Genomic DNA, 22,565 nt, shown 5'->3' with positions numbered 1-22,565 from the left:
ACATATTAATTTATAAAAATAATTAAAAACAGCAGTTCAGCCTAAAAGATGTGAAACTTTGGGTATCTCATTTATAAACAAAAAAGGTCAGGAAAGCAGCTGAACAGTTAACAAAAACAATAAATCTTCCCTCTGGGGCACAAATTGCTTCTGTATCTTCTCTCTCTCTCTTTTTTTCATAGATGTTTTTAAAATATTACGAATTTAACAATCATCAACAAACAATGTACAAATGTGCCAAATGTACCACATGCTCCATTCCTCTCTCCTAACAATTGTGTTGGCAAGCTGGGCCCAAAGAGTTTGGGTGCCTATACTTCCCCTTAAAGTTCTAGCTGTAGCTTGAAGGTTGTGGGGACATTTTTCTACTGCAAAATAACTTACCAGCCTCCGCTAATTGGCTTTTCACAATAATTGTTATTTGATATCACTCAGCCTGCCAGACTTAGTTTTTAGAAAGGATTAAGGTAAGAAGGTAAGAAGAGTCGGCACAAAACATCTCTCCTGAAGTCTGTGACCCATTCTCCTACCAGTACTTACATATCCCAGGAGATATTTGGCTCAAAGCTCAAGGAGCATACGTGGCAAAGGAATAATTCACCTGCTAAAAGTGCTTTTTTCATCTTTATGAGATTCTCATTAAGTTCTCCTTCTCTACCAAGCTTCTTGCAGAGTCCTGAAGCTTCCTTTCCTTAGTGTCTAGTTCAGGAGTGGACAACCTGCAGCCTTGAGACCACATGTGGCCCCCTAGGTCCTCAAGGGCAGCCCTTTGACTGAATCCAAACTTCACAGAACAAATTCCCAATAAAGGGATACTAAAGTGAAGTTTGGATTTAGTCAAAGGGTTGCCCTTGAGGACCTAGAGAGTCACATGTGGCCTTGAGGCTGCAGATTCACCACCCCTGGTCTAGTTTGGTCTCAGCTTCCAATATAAACTCTGCTTCAGCTGTTCCCAAAGTATGTGCCTACTTTTCCTGCTGATGTATTTATTTGTGGGTAAGTGTGGCCCAAGATTAATGAGAGAAATGTTGGTATCTCTACCGTTCTTACTGTGTCAACTCAGAAAATATCTTTGCTTTGAACCAATCTGGCTGATTAAGGAAGATAAAAACATCAGTGGAGGCTTGTGAGCTAAAATTTTAAGAGCATGGACCCACAGAATACCTTTAATCTGGGGTCTTTACCTCCTGGGAGATTCAACTTTTAAGTGCAAGTAGTGAGTATATCCTGTAGTGACTTGCCACATAAGTTTCAAATATAGACTAGTCTCCTAGAATAAAAGGTGACAGGATTAAAGGAACATCTTTCTTCACTTTTGGTTATCAGGGATAATCAATCAGCACTTATTATGTCTTACTATGTACCAGGTACTTTGCTAGATATATAGAGGTAAAAGTATCCTCAATAAGCTTGTGTTTTATTGTGGATATATTTCGTGGAAGGAGATAATACTGTGTTCCTGGAGGAGAAAGCAGGACTTTTTAATGGGAAAAAATGTTTTTAAGTGGCAGAGGGGAAGCTTGATCCACATCAGGAAGTTAGAGAGTGGAAGGATGTCACTCACACAGAATGAAGGGAAGGAAAAGGATGGCTGTACTTCGAGAGCTCAAAAATAAAAGAAGGTCTTCCTGAAGAGGGGGTTACTGGTTACTGGGAAGGGAAGCATATGCTTGTCCTCCAATTACCAGTAAAAGTAGATAAAGTAGAACTATAGGGAACCTATCAGATGAGAAGTCATCCAGTAAGAATCGAAGAAAGCAGGAAACAGTTGGAATGTTGGATGACTACTTCCTCAAGGGTACTGAGGCAGCTATTGGCTGTCCTAATTAAAAAACAAAAACCAAAATCAAACAAATAAACAAAAAATTGAGAAGCATTCTGTCCTTCTAATCTAGGGCATGTATCCAAGACATAACAGGAAGCCTTTTAAGACTTATCAAAATGTTTGACTACTACCAATTTCTGTTGATTCAGGTGGTCACTACCAGAAATAACCTAGAAAGTAGTGCCAAAGATTATGAAGTATTGAGCAAGGCACTGGAGATGATAGGGGCATGGCTTCTATTTTTCTCACTTCTGCCCATTGAAGGGGTAGCAGCAACTCCTCTGGGGCCATCTCCCTCATGTAGCATTCATATGTTGAAGGTGGGGTCCCCAGGGGATAAATAGCTTCTGTGTATGCACATTCCTAAAACTCTAGCTTACAAGCCCTCACTGATGTGCTTACCATTCATGGTCAGACAATAGACACAATTAGCTCAAAACAAAGGCATTTATTTAGTTGGAATATTAAGAACTATAGCTAAAAACCATTCATTTCATAATCCTGAGGCTTATTCTCCCACAAATAAACCCAATGTTAGTTGGAAGAGTTAGCAGAAATTGAGAACATATGGGTAGTGAGGCACACAGGTAGTAAGGACATGGTCAAGGCAATACATGACTCTGGCATTCCAGGACCCTGATATGCTTTTTTTTTTTTTGGTTAATCCTCTCTGGGGCAGGTAGGTGACCCAATGGATAGAGTGCCAGGCTTAGAGTCAGGAAGACTTATCTTCCTGAGTTCAAATCTGGTCTCTTACTAGCTGTGTGAACCTGGACAAGTCACTTAACACTATTTGCCTCAGTTTCCTCGTATGTGAAATGAGCTGGAGAAGGAAATGGCAAACTACTCCAATATCTTTGCCAAGAAAACTCCACATGGGATCATGAAGAGTCAGACACCAGAAACTACTAGACAACAACCACCACAATATCTTCATGCTGCTCCGTGCTTGTCTCTGTTGGGTTGGTTGCTCTGCTGGAATCTTTGGTCCTGTTCTCTCTGCAATATTGAAATTATGATGACAATAATAACAACTGTTATTATAGTTGCATTTATTTGGCATCTACTGTCATGGGGCTGTTGAGGTTTGGGGTGCTGGGACCCCAAAATACCAACTCACCAGATCCTGCCCAAATGAATTTGATACAAGCCTTCTTAAAGCCAAAGAAAAACAAAGTTCATTAAAGATTCATCATACTGGGCTGACTGAAGGAACCTAAGCATTTGTAGCCCTTTTATTAATAAGCGGACCAGACACAATCTCAGCTAGACGGAGTCTATGCTGGATTAAATCTGAGCACCTTCATGGAGACAAGATGGGAACTTAAATACAGAAAAGACTGAGGGAAGAATCAGGGAGGATCCTGATGGGAGTGGCCTGTAGTCCAGACAATCCAGGCTGGCCAATATGGACCTCAAGAGAATACTAAGTCAAATAAGGGGAATCCAAGGAGCCCCCCAAAGCCAGGCTTTCCAGGGCCCTTCAGACAAATGGGACCAAAACCCTCCCAGTCCAAGGGACAAAGGTCTCTGCTTGGTCTTGTACCCTTTCAGGGCAGCTAAATGGGTCAGTGGATAGAGCACTGGGTCTGAGTTCAGATTGGGCTTCATACATTCATTAACTGTGTGACTCTGGGCAAGTCACTTAACCTTTGTTTGCCATAATCTACTGGAAGAGGAAACGGCAAACCTGTTATCTTTGCCAAGAAAGCCTCATGGACAGTATAGTTCACAGGGTCATGAAGAGTCAGGCATGACTGAACAACAACTACTGTGTGCCAAGCACGGTGCTAAATGCTTTGTAAATATTGTACCCTTTTATCTTCTCAACAACCCTGGGAGGTGGCATTATTCTTAGAGGCAGTTAGGTATCATAGTGGGTATAGCACCAGGCCTGGAGTCAGGTAAGACCTGAGTTCCAATCCAGATTTAGACACTTACTGAATATGTGACCCTGGGCAAGTCACTTAACCTCTACTTGCCTCAGTTGCCTCATCTGTAAAATAGGGATAATAATAGCACTTAAGACCTTCCAGGGCTATTGTGAAGATCAAATGAGATAATAATTGTTGAGCGCTTAGCACAGTGCCTGGCATGTAGTGAATGCTATATTGACATTAGCTATCATTATGATAGTGATTCTAGGGCTCCTTTTCTCTTGAATCCACAGCTGACTTCCTCCTTTGCTATGAGAAGTCGTGCTTATTGAAACTGTTCCCTTCCTATTCTCTTTACTCCCTGATAGGTGTGGTGTTTCCTATGAGGTAGAGCAACTCCCTGAAAGGTACTACAGCTGATGGGTAGAGATGAGGAGAGAAATTTCCATCCTTCCACTTCTCAATTGAAAACACTGTGTGTGTATGTTTCTCTCTCTTCTGTTTCTCAGGACACGTCCTCTAATGAAGGGGCCTCTTCCATAAATGCCTCCAACTCTTAAATTTTATTAAACTTTTGGATGAGTGTCTCCATCTGGGAAAATCACCATCACAAGTCACAGCCAATGCAGGAGGGAGATTCCTTTTTCCCTTGCACGGGTCTCCTCTATGAAGTATTCCTGCCGCTTCACTGCCTTGATTTCTCCGGGGCTTAGCTATTTAAAGCCCCAAAGGCATAGCTAATTGTTTTCTAAGCCATTTGGCTTCTTTTCTTGACTTGATCAAAGAGGTTCACCTCTCATAAATGGGGAACAGAATAGACGCATCTTGTTTACACATTAAAACCTTATCAAGTGTAACTATATCCTGTGATTACATCCACTGACAATGATAACTGTGATGCAAATTATAATCTTTCCATGCTGGCTAATCCTGTATGACTCTCTTTGTCCCATTTCAAATGAAAAGGGGGCCTTAAGTCTTATACTCACTTCTCACTGGCCTGGAGCACAGAGTACACACTCCAAGGGTGCTTCAGCCCGGAAGGGATCTGGGAGACCTGAAGGGAGGACAGAATTTTCCCAGTGGTACTTATGCAACTGTTAATGAATATCTGAGATACCCAGAAGAGAATAGATTGGGAACTTGCCCAGCAGAAAGAGGGACCTAAGTGAGCAAATTTGGGGGAATAAGGGTAGGTGTGGTTGAGTTGGAGTATTGACTATAACAACAAGGGTGGTTTATAATCCATCTTCCCAGGCTCCCCTTGGGATAAGATCCTGGTCCCCATTTTGGAGACCACTAGTCTAAAGAAGCAGAACAACAAATGAGTTCTCAGACATGGTCAATGTGTTCACATATTTTGCCAAATTATACATATCTGTTCTATGGGGGAGGGTGTCTATGGGAAGGAGGAAGATAGTATGTAGTGACAGATATGCAAAATGAAAGAAAAAAACATTTTTTTAAAATGCACAGGAGATACATAGGAATTGTATTACTACCTTATTAAATTATACATGCATATACAATTTCTTCAAGACACATTACATGTGTCAGAAGTTCACAGTTTTTTATGCAATCCTTTCTCCTGTTTTATTTGTATGATGAAATGTTTGTGTTTGGTGGTGATTAAGTTCACAATAGTAAAGAACATATTAAAAAAAGAAATCTAGATTTCAGTATCAGGAGGTGAGAAGAATATAAAAGGAAGAGATTGAAGATAAAATTTAAATACAACAGAGTGTTGGTACCAAATTATTAAAGTTAAAATTTATACCTATGCGTGCACACACATACATGGACATAGACATAGACACAGACAGACACACCCATACCTACAGACACACATACAAACTTTATAGAGCTGGAGGTCTAGAGAAATAGCACAATGGAACAGGTAGGCAGGGTCTGGACTCAGGAGATGAAAGGATGAGTTGGAGGGGAATGAGACCATGAGGCGTTAAAGCAAGGGAAAAGAATTTTCACCTTGGAAGGTGGTAATAATGAATGACAGAGATTAAGGGAATAGGAGACTGAAATTCGTTAGCTGTAGAGGCCAGGAACTATCAAGTAAGAAGAAGCATTAGAACACATCATTTCCAAGGTTCTAAATAGAATGTTACTATGACGGAGACTTCACAGATGCCATCTCCAAGGTGAAACTTGCAGGCTTGATTTCAGCTGGAAGAGCCAATGGTAAGTGGCATAAGAGGATTAGAGGTGGAATGAAGCCTTCACTAACCTTGTCTTGGTTATAGCAGAGAAGGACCTGTGATAATGGCCTTAAATCCAGTGTGATTCATAATTAAGATACAGTATTACAGGAATTAGACAATGTCCTTAACTGCGGTGATGAGGTATTGTTCCAAAAGGTCTCATTGTGTAAATCAGTGTGTCTACTTTGAAGCTTGCCTGTTTGGATTTAGGATACCTCTACAGTGAGATGATTAGTTCATGTCTATCTTTGGAATATGGAGTGATCTAAGCTCAATAGATTGTCTATGATGAAACCTGCTCCCTAAATAGGTCATTAGCTTTTGTTTGAGAGAATAACTCTGAGGTGTTCTTCACCTTTTTTTTTTCAACCTTTGTTTCTTACTCACCATGGAGGTGAGAGTTGGGGAGTAAGAACTCATATATCCTTGCTACCTTGACCTATTGATTCTTATCCCTAAGTAAAAAAATTCTTACCCAGAAGCAGGATGTATGGAGTGCTCAAAGAGGACTATTGCCTCTGGTATGAGGGCTTCCAGATCTCTTTTCAGGGCAGCTCATCCTATGTGTCTATGTGGCATTCAACTCTTGTCTGTGATTCCAAGAAGCTGTACTATGCACAGCAGCCACACCCCAGTAAATCATCCTGGCAGACAGGCTAAACCAGATGGAGGGTAAGCAACAGGCCTCAAACCTGTTGAGATAGGTGAAGACTTACCCCTGTGGAACAGGCAGATGAGAACAATTTGTTCCACTTGCCAAAAGGTGGGCTAAAGGAGGTACAGTGGAGGGCTTAGAGTTTGGTCAGGCATCAAAGACACTAAGGCCATCCACTGCATCCTGGGCCATCACCAGTCATCTTGACTTTTGTCTTGTCATTGGACTTAAATGACTCAAGAAGACAGAGCAAGGCTGAAGACTTTGCACAACTCTGCCTCACTTAAATTCAACTTGCAAGTGAGTCAAGACATCACTTGGTGATATCATTGGCCCTTTGAAAACAACAACAGCCCCGAAGCAATGTCAATAAACTGGCTCCTCCATTCTTGTTCATAGGTAACCGATAATTTTAAAAGGTCACAAAACTGCACTAAGGTTACTACAAAATCTGACTTCAACTGTGGCACAGCATAGTGGTTACGCATTCCTATGCACAAAAGGAACCATGTGCCCCTATTGGGCAGCTAGGTGGAGCAGTGAATAAAGTGCCATGCCTAGAGTCAGGAAGACTCATCTTCCAGAGTTCAAATCTGATCCTAGATGTATGACCCTGGGCAAGTCACTTTAATCTTGTTTGCCTCAGTTTCTTATTTGTAAAATGAGCTGGAGAAGGAAATGGAAAACTATTCCAGTATCTTTGCCATGTATACCTCAAATGGTGTCACAGAGAGTTGGACACAAATGAAATGAATGAACAACAACATGACTCCATTCCTCCAACTCTTATTACTATCCTATCCTATATCCCATAACAACTATTTTAAAACTTCTCATCTTATTCCTCACCTTCATTTCTACTCAGTCTTTGACTCTTCTTCATTATTTCTTATTGTCTAACAGAGGCACTGGTTTCTATTTGGTCCATCCTAATTTTCAGGGAGTTTGTTGTTTGAGCAAAGTTTTGTGCCTCTTATGGCAATCTGTTAATTCCTTTTCCAATTCTTTCTTCCATAGCTCTCATTTCTTTTCCAATGTCTTCCTCTAGCATTCTAATTTCATTTCTAAAAACATTCTTTAAATCTTTAAATCTCTTGGCTTCACCATTTTCAGGAATTCTACTTAATTTTGTATTCTTAGCCTAAACTGTGTTTCTTTTGAGGGTTTCCTTATAGATCTTATGGAATCTTTCTTTGCTTTTGGGTTTGTGTCTTGAGAGTCCCTGTCACTATATCAGCTTTTAATAATGGGATTCTTTCTTATTTCCTCATTCTTCCAGCCTACCTTCTGACTTCAAGCTTGATGGCAGGGCCAGTTCTGGTCACTTCTGGTAGGTCTGAGCTTTCCTGGGGGTGTTAAGTGTTATCTTATCCTAGGACCTTAGGGACATCTCAAGCTGGAGTTCTGCCAGCTTTCAATGTTCCTCAAGTGGTCTGATCCAAGGCAAAGTTTAATCACTACCTCTCTGGTCTGAGCTCTGCAAGTTCCTGATCTGGGTCTGAGAAAGAGTAGACTACTGCTGTACCCAGCCACTGTCAACCACCAGGGAAGTTTGGCAGGTTCAGAGTGACAGAATGACAGATTCCCCCTTGGTCTGGGATCCCTGCCCTGGTTATTCCTCTGTTGTGCAGTCTTTCAGTCATATCTGACTCTTCATGACCCACAGACCATATTGTATATGCAGATTTCTTTGCAAAGATACTGGAGTGGTTTGCTGTTTCCTTTACCAGTGAATTAAAGCTGAGGTTTCATGACTTGCCCCAGGGTCACATAGCTAGTAAATGTCTTCCTGATTCCATGCCCAGCACTCTATCCACTGAACCACCTAACTTCCTTCCTATTCCTCCAAAGGCTAAGCTAAAAGCTGGAAGCTGTTCTTCTGGGATATGAGCCAGAGGTTGACTGTATGCTTCTGAACTTCCTTTCTCTTCCCTCCATACAGGCCTAGGGCTTATGACCACTTCTTATCCCTCCTCAATCCACCCTGGATTTGCTATCTGAAACTGGGAGTGGGTAATGAAGCTGCCAGCTGGCCTCTGGTGCCATCTCAGTGCCCCAGTATATGGGACATCCTCTTGCCCTCGAGTACAACCTCTCCTTGGGTACTTGAACGTGCTTCTGAGCAGACCCCTTCCCCGAGGTCCATAGACCACCTTGTCTGTCTCTCTATGCAGGATTGATCTAGAAAAGTGACTCATTGTGATTTTTTTTCATGGATTTACCCATTAGGATTCAGTTTGGTGCATTTTCTAGGTATGTCTGGGAGAGGAACTTTTTGTTTTTTTTTTGATTGTGAAGAACATTGTATCCCACTACTCCCATTTTGATTTGACACCCCTCTCCTGCTGTTCAATCAGACCCTTTCCCCTGGCTCCTCTTCCTCGCCATGTCCTTTTAAAAGGCACATGCAAGGTCTACCTTAGCCTAAAAAACAAACAACAAAAATCTAACAACTCTTCTCTTGGACTATGGTCTCATCTCATTTCTTATCTTAATTCAGTTCTTTTAATTTCCTTCATTATTTCTTTGGAGTTTTTTTTGGTGGGGGAATTTTAAGTCTTTCTTTTTGAGACAATAGTGCAGGTTTCCTGTGCACTTGGTAGATGTTTGAGGTGACAACTCGATGAAATATAATATTAATAGCTGACCTCCTCTAGTTCCTCCCCAGCCTTCTGGGAGAGCTTGTAGAAAAGCAGGCTGTCACTTAACCAACAGGAGAGTGTACTATCTAGATTGACCAGTAGGTGACACTACTTTCAAGCCACCAGTCAAGCCTTAGTCACTTCTAGTTCTGTTTTCTCTGTGAAGCCTCCCAGCCATTGCAAGCAGCTATTGGCTCCTACCCCCACTGAGGGCTCTGTCTCCACTCCACTCCCAGTTGTATGAAAGGAATGGGATGGATGATCGACTAGTTAGCCAGCTCCAAGGAGAAACTCATGAGACTGAAGAAGGGGGAAGGGTGAGTTGTGCACTCATACACAAAATCTAATCCTATGAACTCCTGTTTGGGCAGTGACCTTCTCTTTGACTAAAGAACTTGGATTTTTAAAATAATTTTTTTATTATGAACTAGAATATCATCAACAAACATCAACATTTCTATATACAAAGAAGGCCAGAGAAAGAGGATTGTATATGAAACCATGAATCTATTACATACAGTTTGTGTTTTTAATGTTTATTAAATTTAATCAATGTAGTACACTGATCGTCCACTTGTCATCCCTCCACCAACCTATCTGTATTTGCTGACATCCCTTAGTCCCCGTTTTTCAAAGTTCCTCCTTGGTTATATACGTTGCTTCCTGATCATATTCAACATATGCCTTTCCAATGTCCCTCAGTGGGATGTTTTTTGGAGGTATCAGTCTTCTAGATCTTCGGTACAGCAACACTAGTAAAATACTTATATTGAAAAGATGAGCTTTTGCTGTTATAGGAAGCTTGGGGTCAGTAAAAGTCCTTTGTAATTTTCCAAAAGAAAGTCCAGTCCTCTCTCCTGCTTTTTTTTATGAACTCGGTTGAGCTCATTGTCTGTCTACACTATTTGTTCCAGGTGTACAAATTGTTGAACAATGGACTATCCATTCAGTTAGAAGTTGAAATCTGTATAACAGACATTTTTCATCCATTTGATCTTTCCTGTGTGGATGTGTAGGTTGAACTCCTTTGAGTGATAATAGATCTTGGGAGAAAGTGAGGAAGGTGTCTGCTATGCTATTTGGATCCCTTATGGCAAATGGGTAAGAATTGGACAGATATAACAGGTATACACAGTCATATGATCAACATTATTAAAAGAAACTACCAAATCAATAAGATCACAGATCCATTTGAGTATTAAATTTAACATTGTAATACAAACATTGCTTTGCTTGTCTGTGTCCCCTCCTGGGGTTTCTTGTGCTCTTTTGTGTGTATTTTTAAAATGTTTCACTGTAATTTTTCTTCTGATCTCTCCAAGAGTGCTTTCCAATTTTTCTAACAGTATTTTGTCCTTATTCCAGTGTTTGTGTCCTTGGGTTTATTAAATAGAACACTATCATGATCAATTTTTTTTTTTAAATTTTTAACATTTATTTTCACACAATTTTGGGTTACAAATTTTCTCCCCTTTTATCCCCTCCCCCCCCAAACCCGAGCTTTCTAATTGCCCCTGTGACCTATCTGCTCTCTCCTCTATCCTCCCTCCCTGCCCTTGTCTCCGTCTTCTCTTTTGTCCTGTAGGACCAGATAGCTTTCTTGACCCCTTAACCTGTATTTCTTGTTACCCAGTGGTAAGAACATTACATTTGGTCCTAACACTTTGAGTTCCAACCTCCTTAGCTCCCTCCCTCTCCACCCCTTCCCCTTGAAAGACAGGCAATTCAATATAGGCCATATCTGTTTAGTTTTGCAAATGATTTCCATACTAGTTGTGTTGTATAGGACTAACTATATTTCCCTCCATCCTATCCTGTCCCCCTTTACTTCTATTTTCTTATGGTCCTTTCCCTCCCCATGAGTGTCGACCTCGTATTGCATTCTCCTCCCCATGCCCTCCCCTCCATCCTCCCCCCCACCCTGCTTGTGCCCCTGTCCCCCACTCTCCTGTATTATGAGATAGGTTTTCCTATCAAAATGAATGTGCATTATATTCTTTCCTTTAGTGGAATGTGATGAGAGTAGACCTCATGTTTTTCTCTTGCCTCCCCTCTTTATCCCACCACTAATAAGTCTTTTGCTTGCCTCTTTTATGAGAGATAATTTGCCCCATATAACTTCTCCCTTTCTCCTCCCAATATTTCTCTCTCACTGCTTGATTTCATTTTTTTTTTTAATATATGATCCCATCCTCTTCAATTCACTCTGTGCACTCTGTCTCTATGTATGTGTGCGTGTGTGCATGTGTATGTGTGTGTACTCCCACCCAGTGCCCAGATACTGAAATGTTTCAAGAGTTATAAATATTGTCTTTCCATGTAGGAATGTAAACAGTTCAACTTTAGTAAGTCCCTTATGATTTCTCTTTGCTGTTCACCTTTTCATGGTTCTCTTCATTCTTGTGTTAGAAAGTCAAATTTTCTTTCCAGCTCTGGTCTTTTCATCAGGAAAATTTGAAAGTCTTCTATTTCATTGAAAGACCATTTTTTCTCCTGAAGTATTATACTCAGTTTTGCTGGGTAGGTGATTCTTGGCTTCAGTCCTAGTTCCTTTGACTTCTGGAATATCCTATTCCATTCCCTTCTATCCCTCAATGTAGAGGGTGCTAGATCTTGTGCTATCCTGATTGTATTTCCACAATACTTGAATTGTTTCTTTCTAGCTGCTTGCAATATTTTCTCTTTCACCTGGGAATTCTGGAATTTGGCCACAATGCTCCTAGGAGTTTCTCTTTTTGGATCTCTTTCATGCGGTGTTCTGCGGATTCCTTGAATATTTATTTTGCCCTCTGGTTCTAGAATCTCAGGGCAGTTTTCCTTGATAATTTCATGGAAGATGATGTCTAGGCTCTTCTTTTGATCATGGTTTTCAGGTAGTCCCAGAATTTTTACATTGTCTCTCCTGATTCTATTTTCCAGGTCAGTTGTTTTTCCAATAAGATATTTCACATTATCTTCCATTTTTTGAATCTGCGCGGTATGTTCTGAGATATCTGTCTTTCTCGAAAAGTCCTTAGCGTCCATCCGTACCATTCCAGTTTTGAAAGATCTATTTTCTTCAGTGAGCTTTTGAATCTCCTTTTCCATTTGGTTAATTCTGCTTTTGAAAGCATTCTTCTCCTCATTGGCCCCTTGCACCTCCCTTGCCAGCTGAGTTAGGCTAGTTCTCAAGGTGCCAATTTCTTCAAGATTTTTTTGGTTCTCCTTTAGCAGGGAGCTGATCTGCTTTTCATGCTTCTCCCTCATCCCTCTCATTTCCCTTCCCAGTATTTCCTACACCTCTCTAACTTGATTTTCAAAATTCCTCTTGAGCTCTTCCATGGCCTGAGCCCATTGGGTGGGCTGGGACACAGAATCCTCGATTTCTGTGTCTTTGCCTGATGGCAAGCATTGTTCCTCCCCATCAGAAAGGAAGGGAGGAAGTGTCTTTTCTCTGAGAAAGTACCCTTCAATAGTTTTATTTCTTTTCCCTTTTCTTGGCATTTTCTCCAACCAGTGGCCTGACCTCTGAATGTTCTCCTCACACCCACCTCGCCTCCTGGTCCTCCCAGCCAGCGTTTGGGGACTGAGATTCAAATGCTGCTTCCCGCCTTAGGATTTTTGGCGGGGGCAGGGCTGCTATTCAGTGTGAGAATTAAGTTCAGGTGGTCAGGTCGGGGCAGGGCCGTCTCTCAGGCCCAGTTCCCTCAGGGGGTTTATGCACAGACCTTCCACAATGGATCCAGGCTCCTGTCCGTTTGGGGAGCCCCCGTCCGCAGCCGCCTCTCAGCCCCCACCTCCCGGGGGGGCCCAAGCCATGGGGGCACCCCACTCCCCTCTCAACCCGCCAAAGAGACTCTCTCACCCACCCCCGTCAGTCACCTGTTGGTGGGGGGGCCCTTGCCACCGCTGAAGATCCCGCCTCCGGAGCCCTCTCAGATCTGTGCCTCTCGGAGCACGGCCGCCGCCGCCGCAGGTCCGGGCTGGGTTCCGCGTCTGCAGCACGACGGACCTTTTGCAAGAGGTTTGCAGGTCCCTCTGTGGATGGGGGGACCCGCGTGGCTGCTGGAGATCCCGTCCCCGTAGCCCTCTCGGATCTCCTCCCCTCAGTGTCGCGGCCGCGGCAGGGCTGCACTCTGCTCCCCGTCTCGGCGCCCAGTCCGCAGCGCGAAGGACCCCCCGCGAGAGGTCCACAGGTCTCTCCGGAGCAGAAATCTCCCTCGCTCCAATACTCCGTGGTCTCTGGGTGCAGAATTTGCCCTGGCTTGGTCCCCTCTAGCCGTTCTGTGGTTTGTGGGTTCGGAGCTATGTGTATGTGCGTCTTTCTACTTCACCATCTTGGCTCCGATCAATTATTTTTGGATCTTGGGTAATTTATCCTATCCTTTGGTAAATTTTCTATTTTTTGCTCGGCACCAAATAGTTTTGGCAATTACTACTTTGTAGTAGAGTGTGAGATCTGATATTACTAAATTTGTTTCCACTTTTTTTTTCAGCATTTTCTTGGAAATTCTTGATCTTTTGTTCCTTAAAATGAATATTGTTATAATTTTCTTTAGTTTTACAAAAGAATCTTTTAATAGTTTGATTAGCAGGGCATTGAATTTCTAAATTAATTTAGGCAGTCTTGTTATTTTCATTATATTGCCACTACTCAAATATGAGCAATTAATTCCTCTCTAATTATTTGTCTTCTTTAATTTCTATAAAGAATGTTTTGTAGTTGTGTTTAAATAATTCTTGAGTGTCTTAGAAAGTAAATTACCAGATATTTTATACATTCAGTATTAATTTTGAATGAAATTTATCTTTCTGTCTCTGCTGGGTTTTATTGCCAATACAGAAAGGATGATTATTTTTTCTGGGTTACTTTTATATCCTGCTACTTTACTGAAGTTATTATTTCTATCAATTTTTGGTTGACTCTCTAGGTTTGTCTAAGAATGAAACTAGAATTTAACAAAATATGTGCAGAAGATAGAAGGAAGGATAAAGTGTAATGGAGTTGGTCTTTTACTGACCAAATCACAGAAGAGGGATTCGATAATGAGGTGTTGACTTGTTACCCTCACTATAAAATGCAGGCCTAGGTGATTCCTTTATGAGTAATGGTTAGAATCAGTACTTCGAATGAATCAGAGAAAGTGAGATGAACTATAGGAAGAGAATGACACATCATGATTCAAAGTGACCTATAAAAGTCGGTTCACTGAGTTCAGAAGAAGAATTCAAAGAGGAACCCAACTCCTGATGGGGCAAGTGGGAGAATTAGAGAGTTGGAGAAAGGACATCACACTGGTGCTGAGAAAGAGCCATTAGGTAGAGGCAACTGTCATAAGGAAAGATGCTAGAAATCTGGGAGCTGGGCTGTTTGGTTCATTCAACAGGAGATATATTGGGACAGAAGCCATACTGCTGAACCATCACCCTCTCTCCACTATGGATCCCCAAGGTAGTAATCTGGTATCTTTTTTCATGGAAGCCTGAAGTGATTTCCTTTAGGCACTGGTGCAGAGGAGTTCATTTACGTCTCTTTCTTTCAAATGTTTATTTTGTCCTTATAAATAGGGGTAACTACCACCACCAGAAGTTTCCATTTGACGCAAGAATAGGAGGAAGCATCTGAGAGAGGGAGATATTATCAGATAAGATTTAGAGGTAGCTCTAATAACGGGGTATTTTGCCAGAAGCACTCTCTCTGGTTGGGGACTGAGAGTTAACAGAAAAGATAAAGAGAATTATATATCTTTTGATTCCCCTTTCCAAAGTAGGGGAGAGTTTATGCTGAGAAAACCCGTCTGGTCAGTAGTGATAGGGACAGGGGTACCATTCCTTTGCACTGTTATGATGGGAGTTCATTTGGGGATTTTTTCCCCCTCTGCTTTGGGAGTTTGAATTCTCTTTTTATTTCTACCTTCCTCTTTCTTTGAAGCATATTTGCTTTACTGTTAATTACTAAGTGACACTTATAAAATATTGCTTACATAATTATATATAATAATCATTGTGGTATAATTACAGAATTAGTTTTCTTCTGTAGTATAGTATTGTTAAACATTGCTATTATGGATCAATCTATTGATCAGAGGGGTAAAAGTTGCTTGAAAAGTCTTGTGGCCAGTGAGGTGGCCCACCCCTGTAATTCCTGTTAATGAAGGAGGCTGAAACTGGTAGATAGCTTGAATTTTAGGAGTTTTGAGCTGTGTGGGTTGTCACTAAGCCTAGCACAAATATGGTAAGCCTCTGGGAGAGGCAAATAGGCTTAGGATGGAAAAAGAACGTAGCTTAAAACTTCTGTGTTGATCAGTATTGGAATTGGGCCAGTGAATAGAGGCTGTACTTGCAGCCTGGGCAGACAGGGAGACACTATCTAAAAAACAAAACCAAATCAAACAACAACAATAACAACAAAAAAGGGAGAAAAAGAAGAGAAAACAAAGAAAGAAAGAGAGAAAAGTTTTGTTATTTTTTAAATGGAAATTTATAGGTTCTCCCAATTTTAGGAGTGAGCACAAGAATTAAAAATAAGGAACATTAAATAACACTGGAAACAAATGTCAAAGAAGTGGGAGATTTCGAGGTTAGAACCGAGAAGATAACTCACTCATAATCTGTGACTCACCTGATCTACTGTAGCATTCAAATATACTCACCAGAGGAGACAATACTTAGGAATTGATCTATATAGATAGGTGACAGAAAGGGTAGTGCTCTGGATGTGGAGTTAGGAAAGCCTGAGTTTAAATTTTGCCTCAGATAACTTAGTTACTGTGTGACTAGGCAAATCACTTAACCTCCGTTTCCTCATCTCTAAAACAGAGAAAATAATAGCACTTACTTCACAGGGCTGTTGAGAGGATTAAATGAGTTAATAATGGCTGCTAGGGTTGGAAGCTCAATTCCATGTGGACAGTCTTGGGCGGGTAAAGATGGGAACTTCTAAATCTTAGAGTTCTCACGAGACCCCCCAGGAAACGGCTGGGAATCGAGGTGAACTGAGCTATCTCGTGTATTTCCGCCTCTTCCCGTGAGAAACGTGATGGGAGAGAGCTCTCCCCGCCCTCGAGATTGTCCCGGATCTGGGCACACTATTGTTATCTAACAGCACGGTATTCAGATGCAAACTATGCTGCTGAAGAGTTTAAGTAGGATCAGGAAAGCCTGAAAGCTCTCTTGGGCGGAGGGGCGTGGAGCGGACAGGACAACAAGGCTCCGCTTTTCCTCTCTCCTCTCTCCCCTCCCCCTCTCTCCCTGCTTATACTTCTACTTCCAATCTCTTATTGTAAGATCTTTGCCTCGTTGGGAGATCTTTCTCTTTCCCTCCTAAGGAAGAATTCCCCTGCACTTGTAACTAGACCCTGAAATAAAGCTCAACCCTTGTTCGACTCTGGAACGTCCTTTCTCTCATACGAGCATCCAGTTTGGCCAACCGAAGACCTCGGGAGGTGAGGTAAGAAGACTCGGATAGCCCTCAGGCCTCTAGGCCTGGCAAATGGCCATGTATGTATAATATTTATGTATATATACCTAAGAGTTACATATAATATATATGTATTATACAAGATATCTACAAAGCACTTTGCAGTAACCTCCTATCGAAGACAAATTGTTGATCAGCAAAGTAGATAACTTAATGATCAAAGGTGAGTGGAATATGTAAGTCAGAAAAAGGCTATTCACCTGTAAGGAGGGTCAAAGTTGCTGGGTCTTTTATAGCAGAAAGAGGAACCAAATTCATAAGCAGGGTTGAAGCTAGGCCTCCAGAGTTGGACAGGGAATATGATGCCACCTGTGAGAAAGACTGAAGGTAGATATTGCCTTGATGAAGGACACTGCAAGTCTACCTAGAAATATTATTGGAGAACAGAACCATGTCCTACTGGGGAAGTCTCATGGAAATTTTGGTTGACTCCCTGCAGAACTGGCAGCCCTCTGATTTAGAGAAGAGGAAAAATTTGATGGAAAACTTCAGGAAAGAAGCTGGACAGGACTGGAAAGCCAGGTAGCCTGATATCACATGGCAAGACATGTATACCAAGAGTAAAGAATCCGTTTCTTCATGGTCAGGCCCCGTAAGAACTGGATGCAACATTTAGTCATTCTATTATTTAGCTTGAAGGAGGAAAAAGCCCTAATTATGTGAGTCAGGTAGATATAAAACTTCAGAGACAGGTTTACAGAGAAGTGGTGCGGTACCTGAGTATGAGGATTTGGTCAGACTATATAGTATGATGTATAGTCTGGACATATTTGCAGCCTTTACTGTTCTTGAGACCCAAAGGACACCATTTTCCTCATTTGTTGATCATAGTCTAGACAAATGATGAATGTGCAACTAAAAAGTGGGATTGTCACCAAGAAGGCCCACCCTTGATTAACTTTGCAACATCCTCTCATAAAAAAAGGTCAAAGACATCCTACTATGAAATTAGATTTAAGGCCCCAGAATCTTTGAGAGATGAAAGCGTGGACAAAACCAAACTAGCTAGAGCATTAAAGGCATGAGAGAATGGAGACCATGAAGGCTTTATACACAAACACTACCACCAGAAGATAAATGGAGGGATAGATCTGCCTACTGTCTATTACAGTTGCCAAGTTTTAGAAGAGTTAAAAGCAAATTGGACGTATTCATGAATGCACGTACTCTTGCAGTTTTGTTATTACAGAAGTAGGGTATCTAGGACCTGAACTGGGAAAAATAAATGGGATTATGGAAGGGGACCGTTTTTGACCCTGAAAACAGTGAACATGATTTCATCATCAATCACTTATATGGCTGTTCTATGTAGACTCATAGTCCCCCATACAGAAGAGCTGAAGATTGAGGATGTATAATACACTTCTGTCTTGGAGAATGGAGCACAAGTGACCATCATTTCTCAATCAAAATTTGAAATCAGTCTCAATAGTCTACCACCACTGTGAATAGCTATATACACACACACACATATATATATATTTTAGTATGAGGTATTTGTAAAGGGTTTTGCAGATCTTGTTATTGGTCAGTTGTTTTTAAGTTGTGTTCAACTCTTCATGATCCCATTTGGGTTTTTCTTGGCAGAGATAATGGAACAATTTGCTATTTCCTTCTCCAGCTCATTTTATGCATGAGAAAACTGAGGCAATCAGGGTTAAGTGACTTGCCCAGGGCCACATAGCTAGTAAGTGTCTTGAGGTCATATTTGAACTCAGGAATATGAGTCTTCCTGACTCCAGACCAGGCACTCTATACACTGCATTACCTAGACCTAGCACTATATAAATACTAGCTAAAATCATCCTACTAAGGAGGAATTGTTGACTAACAGAGTAGAGTACTGACCAATAGACCAAAGGGGGGTCCAGTATCTAGGAAATTGAAAAAGATAATTCACCTGTAAGGAAGGTCAAAGCTGCCAGCTATCCTTTTTGTAGAAACTGGTATAGTATTCGTCCTTCTTCAGTCCTGCTATACCTCTCCCATTCTTCATAACCCCAGCAGTCATTTCTTTCAGTATCCTAGGAAAGAAGGTCATCTGGGCATGGATTTGGTAGGTGCTATCTTAACTTCCCTATTTATTTGGGCTATCAGCTCAGCCATTTTTAGCCCATCTTTTGTAGTCCAAACATCATTCTCCTTGGCAGAGAGGCAAAATAAACCAAATGGAACAGGCACTAAAGAGGAATGGAAAAATATGACTGTGCATAGACTACTTGACCTTGAGCCAAAGAACATGAGTACACCATGCCCAAGAGGTCAAGATGCCCAGACTAATAGGACACAAGGGAAACCAGAGAAATGGTTATGCATGCAGATAGATGACAATGATGCTTACCAATGGAATGAGTGCCTTTCACCGAGCTGCATGTTCTTTGACACACATTTTAATTACTGCATACTTTGAATGCTTTTGCTTTTAATATTTTCTTCTTCATGTCTATTTGCTTTTGTGTTAGAATTATTCCTGTTTTGTGGATATATTTGTCTATTAAATGTACACAATTTCGTTGTTTGAACATACTCTGTTACCTGCATTTTCGTTATTCTGTAAGCCTACTGACATTACTGTTTCATATTTGCTTTATTGTAATGTTTATTTGTGCTCTAGGTTCTAATTCACTTAAATTTTTCCAACCACATAAAAATGCTTATTCATTGTTTAGTCTTTGTTTAGGATCATTTGTCTAAATTCCTTCATTATTTTTCCTGATTTGGGGTGGGGGGAGGAATTGTAATGATAGTCATCATTAAAATCTCTGTATATCTCTGAATATATATATGAACTGGGCAGCGAGGCAGTCCAGTGAATATAGTGCTGGACCTGGAGACTCATCTTCATGAATTCAAATATGGCTTCAGTTACAAGCTGTGTGACTTTGGGCAAGTCACTTAACCTTCTTTGCCTTCATCTGTAAAATGAGGTGGAGAATGAAATGGCAAACTACTCCAGTATCTTTTTGAAGAAAACCCTAAATGGGGTCATGAAGAGTTGGACAGGACTGAAACGAGTAAACAACGGCAAACAACATATATGTATTGCTATGGCATGTACATGTAATATGTCCTATGTATATAATTTAGACCTGTAGTCACTGAAGTGTCCTGTTGAGAGAAGATGCTTCATGCTCTGTATGGTATATGCTCTGAATATTTGCTGAGACTGGCACCCTGAGATGGTTAACTGGGATTCCAGGTTAAGTATCTTTTTTCTGTTAAGTGCCGGTGTTTATTTTTGGTTAGAGGGCTAGATCTGGAGTCAGGAAGACCTGAGTTCAAATCCTTACTAGCTGTGTGACCCTGGGCAAGTCATTTTACCCTGTTTGCTTCAGTTTCCTCATCTATAGAATGAGCTGGAGAAGAAAATGGCAAACCACGCCATTATCTTTGCCAAGAAAACCCCAAATGGGGTCACAAAGAGTCAGATGACTGAACAATGACTGAAGGTGACCCTGGGCAAGTTATTTCACCTCCATCTGCCTCAGTTAAAGCTCTTTACAAACACAAAGAAACTATATAAATGCTATGATGATGATGTGATATATAATTCTAAATGTTGAACACACTGTAGCTGATTTTGCAAGGAATCATAACATTTCTAACCCCAGGAAAGAACACAATGTGACTGAAAGCTCAGTTTCCCTTCTTCCTGGGAGCTATAAGAAGAGATTACGTCCCCTAGGAGGTAAAAACAAGATATTGCTCAAGAAGATAGCGCCAGGAGTTTATAATGTTGAGGTTTAATCTGGACCCTCTCTGGGGAGTGGGAAGGCACTTAGTTGTTTGCTAATAATGAGGATGGAACAACTCTTACCACTAGGTCTCCTATTTTACTTTGGCTCTCTCCCAGGGAATCTGTTTTCCTTTCCTCATTCTATTAAAAGATTTATTTGCTTTCCGTTTTTCAGTCATTTGCTTGTAAAGGAACTCGTTACTCCAAAGTAAAATGTTTGTGGATTGTATCATGGGTTCTAGTGTGTGACCTGGGGGTTGGGGTAGGGAGGATTAAAAGTCACCATAGAGAAGGCTAGCAGAGTTTGATTGTGCAACTGTAATACATATTTTTGTTAGAGAAATTCTCTTGGGCTGAGGGCTTAAGACAAACCAAAGAGATTTTTATCATGACTATTATTATAATTCCCTCAAAGCAGGAAAAATAATAAGGAAATCTAGACAAATGACTCTAGACAAAGACTAAGGTATGAGTAAGCATTTTTACCTAGTGGGAGGAAGTGTGGTGAACAGAATTTAAAAGAAGCTCCAGTGAGGCAGAGGCCAGCAGGCAAATTTTTGGCTTCCTTGCTAGAGGCTAAAGACTGCCCCATATTGGGCTTCCCCCAACCCCTGTCAGTTAGGGAGAAGAAAAAGGTGATAATTAGAGAAAAATTTGCACCCTTGGGGACTCAAAAAGAGTGGAGTTGGGAAAGAGTGACTCCCCCACCTCCTAATGGGAGTAAAGTAAAACTGACTGAGCTAGGCTCAGGGCATAAAAACAGGAGCTAAAAGAAAGGCAGTTTCTGCCCTTCTAAAGAATGAAAAACACAAATAAAATGTTAGTGGTTGTTCCATTGTCTCCAATTTGGGGTACTCTTGGCAAAGACACTGCCATTTCCTTCTCCAACTCATTTTACAGATGAGGAAACTGAGGCAAATAGGATTAAATGACTTGCCCAGGGTCACACAGCTAGTAAGTATGTGAGGTCAAATTTGAACTCAGGTCTTCCCGACTTCAGGCCTGGCACTCTATCCACTTCACCACCTAGATGCCCCACAAGGAAGCTAGAAAGGGTAAAATGAAGGTGCCTGGAGCCTGAGATGGGGAGGCAGTAAAGAAAAAAATCCTAGAGAAGAAACTGGAGCTCAGGCTAGAGAAAAATTTAGACCTGGGAGGGTCCTGGGGGTGGTGGTGATGGTGATGTCTACTCTTAAAATAAAGATTCTGGTAGAAGTCATCAAGTCAGAAGGAGAGGCCAAAGTGCGAAGTCCATGCCTAGAGTGAGCTTTTTGGCAGTTTTTTTTCAGTCGTGTACAACTTTCCGTGACCCCATTTGGGGTTTTCTTGGCAAAGACACTGGAGTGGTTTGCCATTTCCTTCTCCAGTTCATTTTACAGATGAGGAAACTGAGGCAAACAGGGCCAGGGTCATACAGCTAGTAAGTATCTGAGGCCAGATCTGAACGAAGATGAGTCTTTCTGACTTCAGCCCCGGAGCTCTATCCACTTTGCTACCTAGTTGCCCACTAAGTGAGCTTCCACACGCCTAATGCCCTGGTCCGATCACACTACTCCACTGCTCCAAAATATTAAACAACCTTTTTTTGGATTTGTTTGTTGGTTTTTTGGGGAACTCCCAATGAGGAAATAACACTCTGTTTGGGGCTCTGAGAGGGTATGACTGGTGTCAGAGATGGAGCTTGAAAGGAGGTTTTCCTGCTGAGATTCTGTACCAAACTACCTCCTTTTGCTTCTTAAATATAACCCAACTACTCACACCCCTGCACCTCTCCCATGAGTCCTGACCACAAACTGGCCTTTGGGATATATTTCCCACCCAGTATCCTTCCAGTACCCTTCACCTCCAACCAGATCATGCCTTACTGTTAGCCAACACCTCTCCCTCCTGGCACATGCAGTTCCCCATGCCCAAAGCCCTCCCCTTCTCATAAATCTCAGCTCCTTAAAAACCCCACCCCTCCACCCCAATTTAAAGCCACCTTCCCGGGAAGCCTTGGGTGAATCCCTCCTGGATGCAGACCAGGAAGCCTTCCCCAAGCCCTCTCACCTCCGGGGCTGAGGATTTCCTATTTATCCTGTGGGCAGGAGGGCGGCCCAGCGGACGGTGCCAGGCCTGGAGTCTGCAGACCTGACCCCCCACGCGAGCTGGGCCG

General features: G+C 41.6%; 1 protein-coding gene and 1 long non-coding RNA gene across 4 annotated transcripts in view; one reads left to right on the top strand and one right to left on the bottom strand.

The window, feature by feature from the left end:
- Positions 1–1,325: 1,325 nt before the first annotated feature.
- Positions 1,326–22,563, bottom strand: LOC140527957 (uncharacterized). Its single transcript, XR_011974997.1, has 3 exons — positions 18,575–22,563; positions 4,692–4,759; positions 1,326–2,824 (listed from the first exon to the last, which is right to left on the bottom strand). It is a non-coding gene; the product is annotated as an uncharacterized lncRNA (long non-coding RNA).
- NPLOC4 (NPL4 homolog, ubiquitin recognition factor) overlaps positions 5,814–22,565 on the top strand; it is a 77,376-nt gene continuing 60,624 nt past the window's right edge. Inside the window, exon 1 of one of the 3 annotated variants that reach the window (XM_072645303.1) lies at positions 5,814–5,898. In XM_072645303.1, the coding sequence (XP_072501404.1) occupies positions 5,896–5,898 (3 nt within the window). In that variant the 5' untranslated portion in view covers positions 5,814–5,895. Of the gene's footprint in view, positions 5,899–16,626; positions 16,645–22,565 lie in introns of those variants that run through there. The other 2 variants (XM_072645305.1, XM_072645307.1) reach the window with 2 other exon arrangements.

Source organism: Notamacropus eugenii, chromosome 2, assembly GCF_028372415.1.
Source record: "Notamacropus eugenii isolate mMacEug1 chromosome 2, mMacEug1.pri_v2, whole genome shotgun sequence".
Lineage (NCBI taxonomy): Eukaryota > Metazoa > Chordata > Mammalia > Diprotodontia > Macropodidae > Notamacropus > Notamacropus eugenii.
This window is presented reverse-complemented; position numbering and strand designations above follow the sequence as displayed.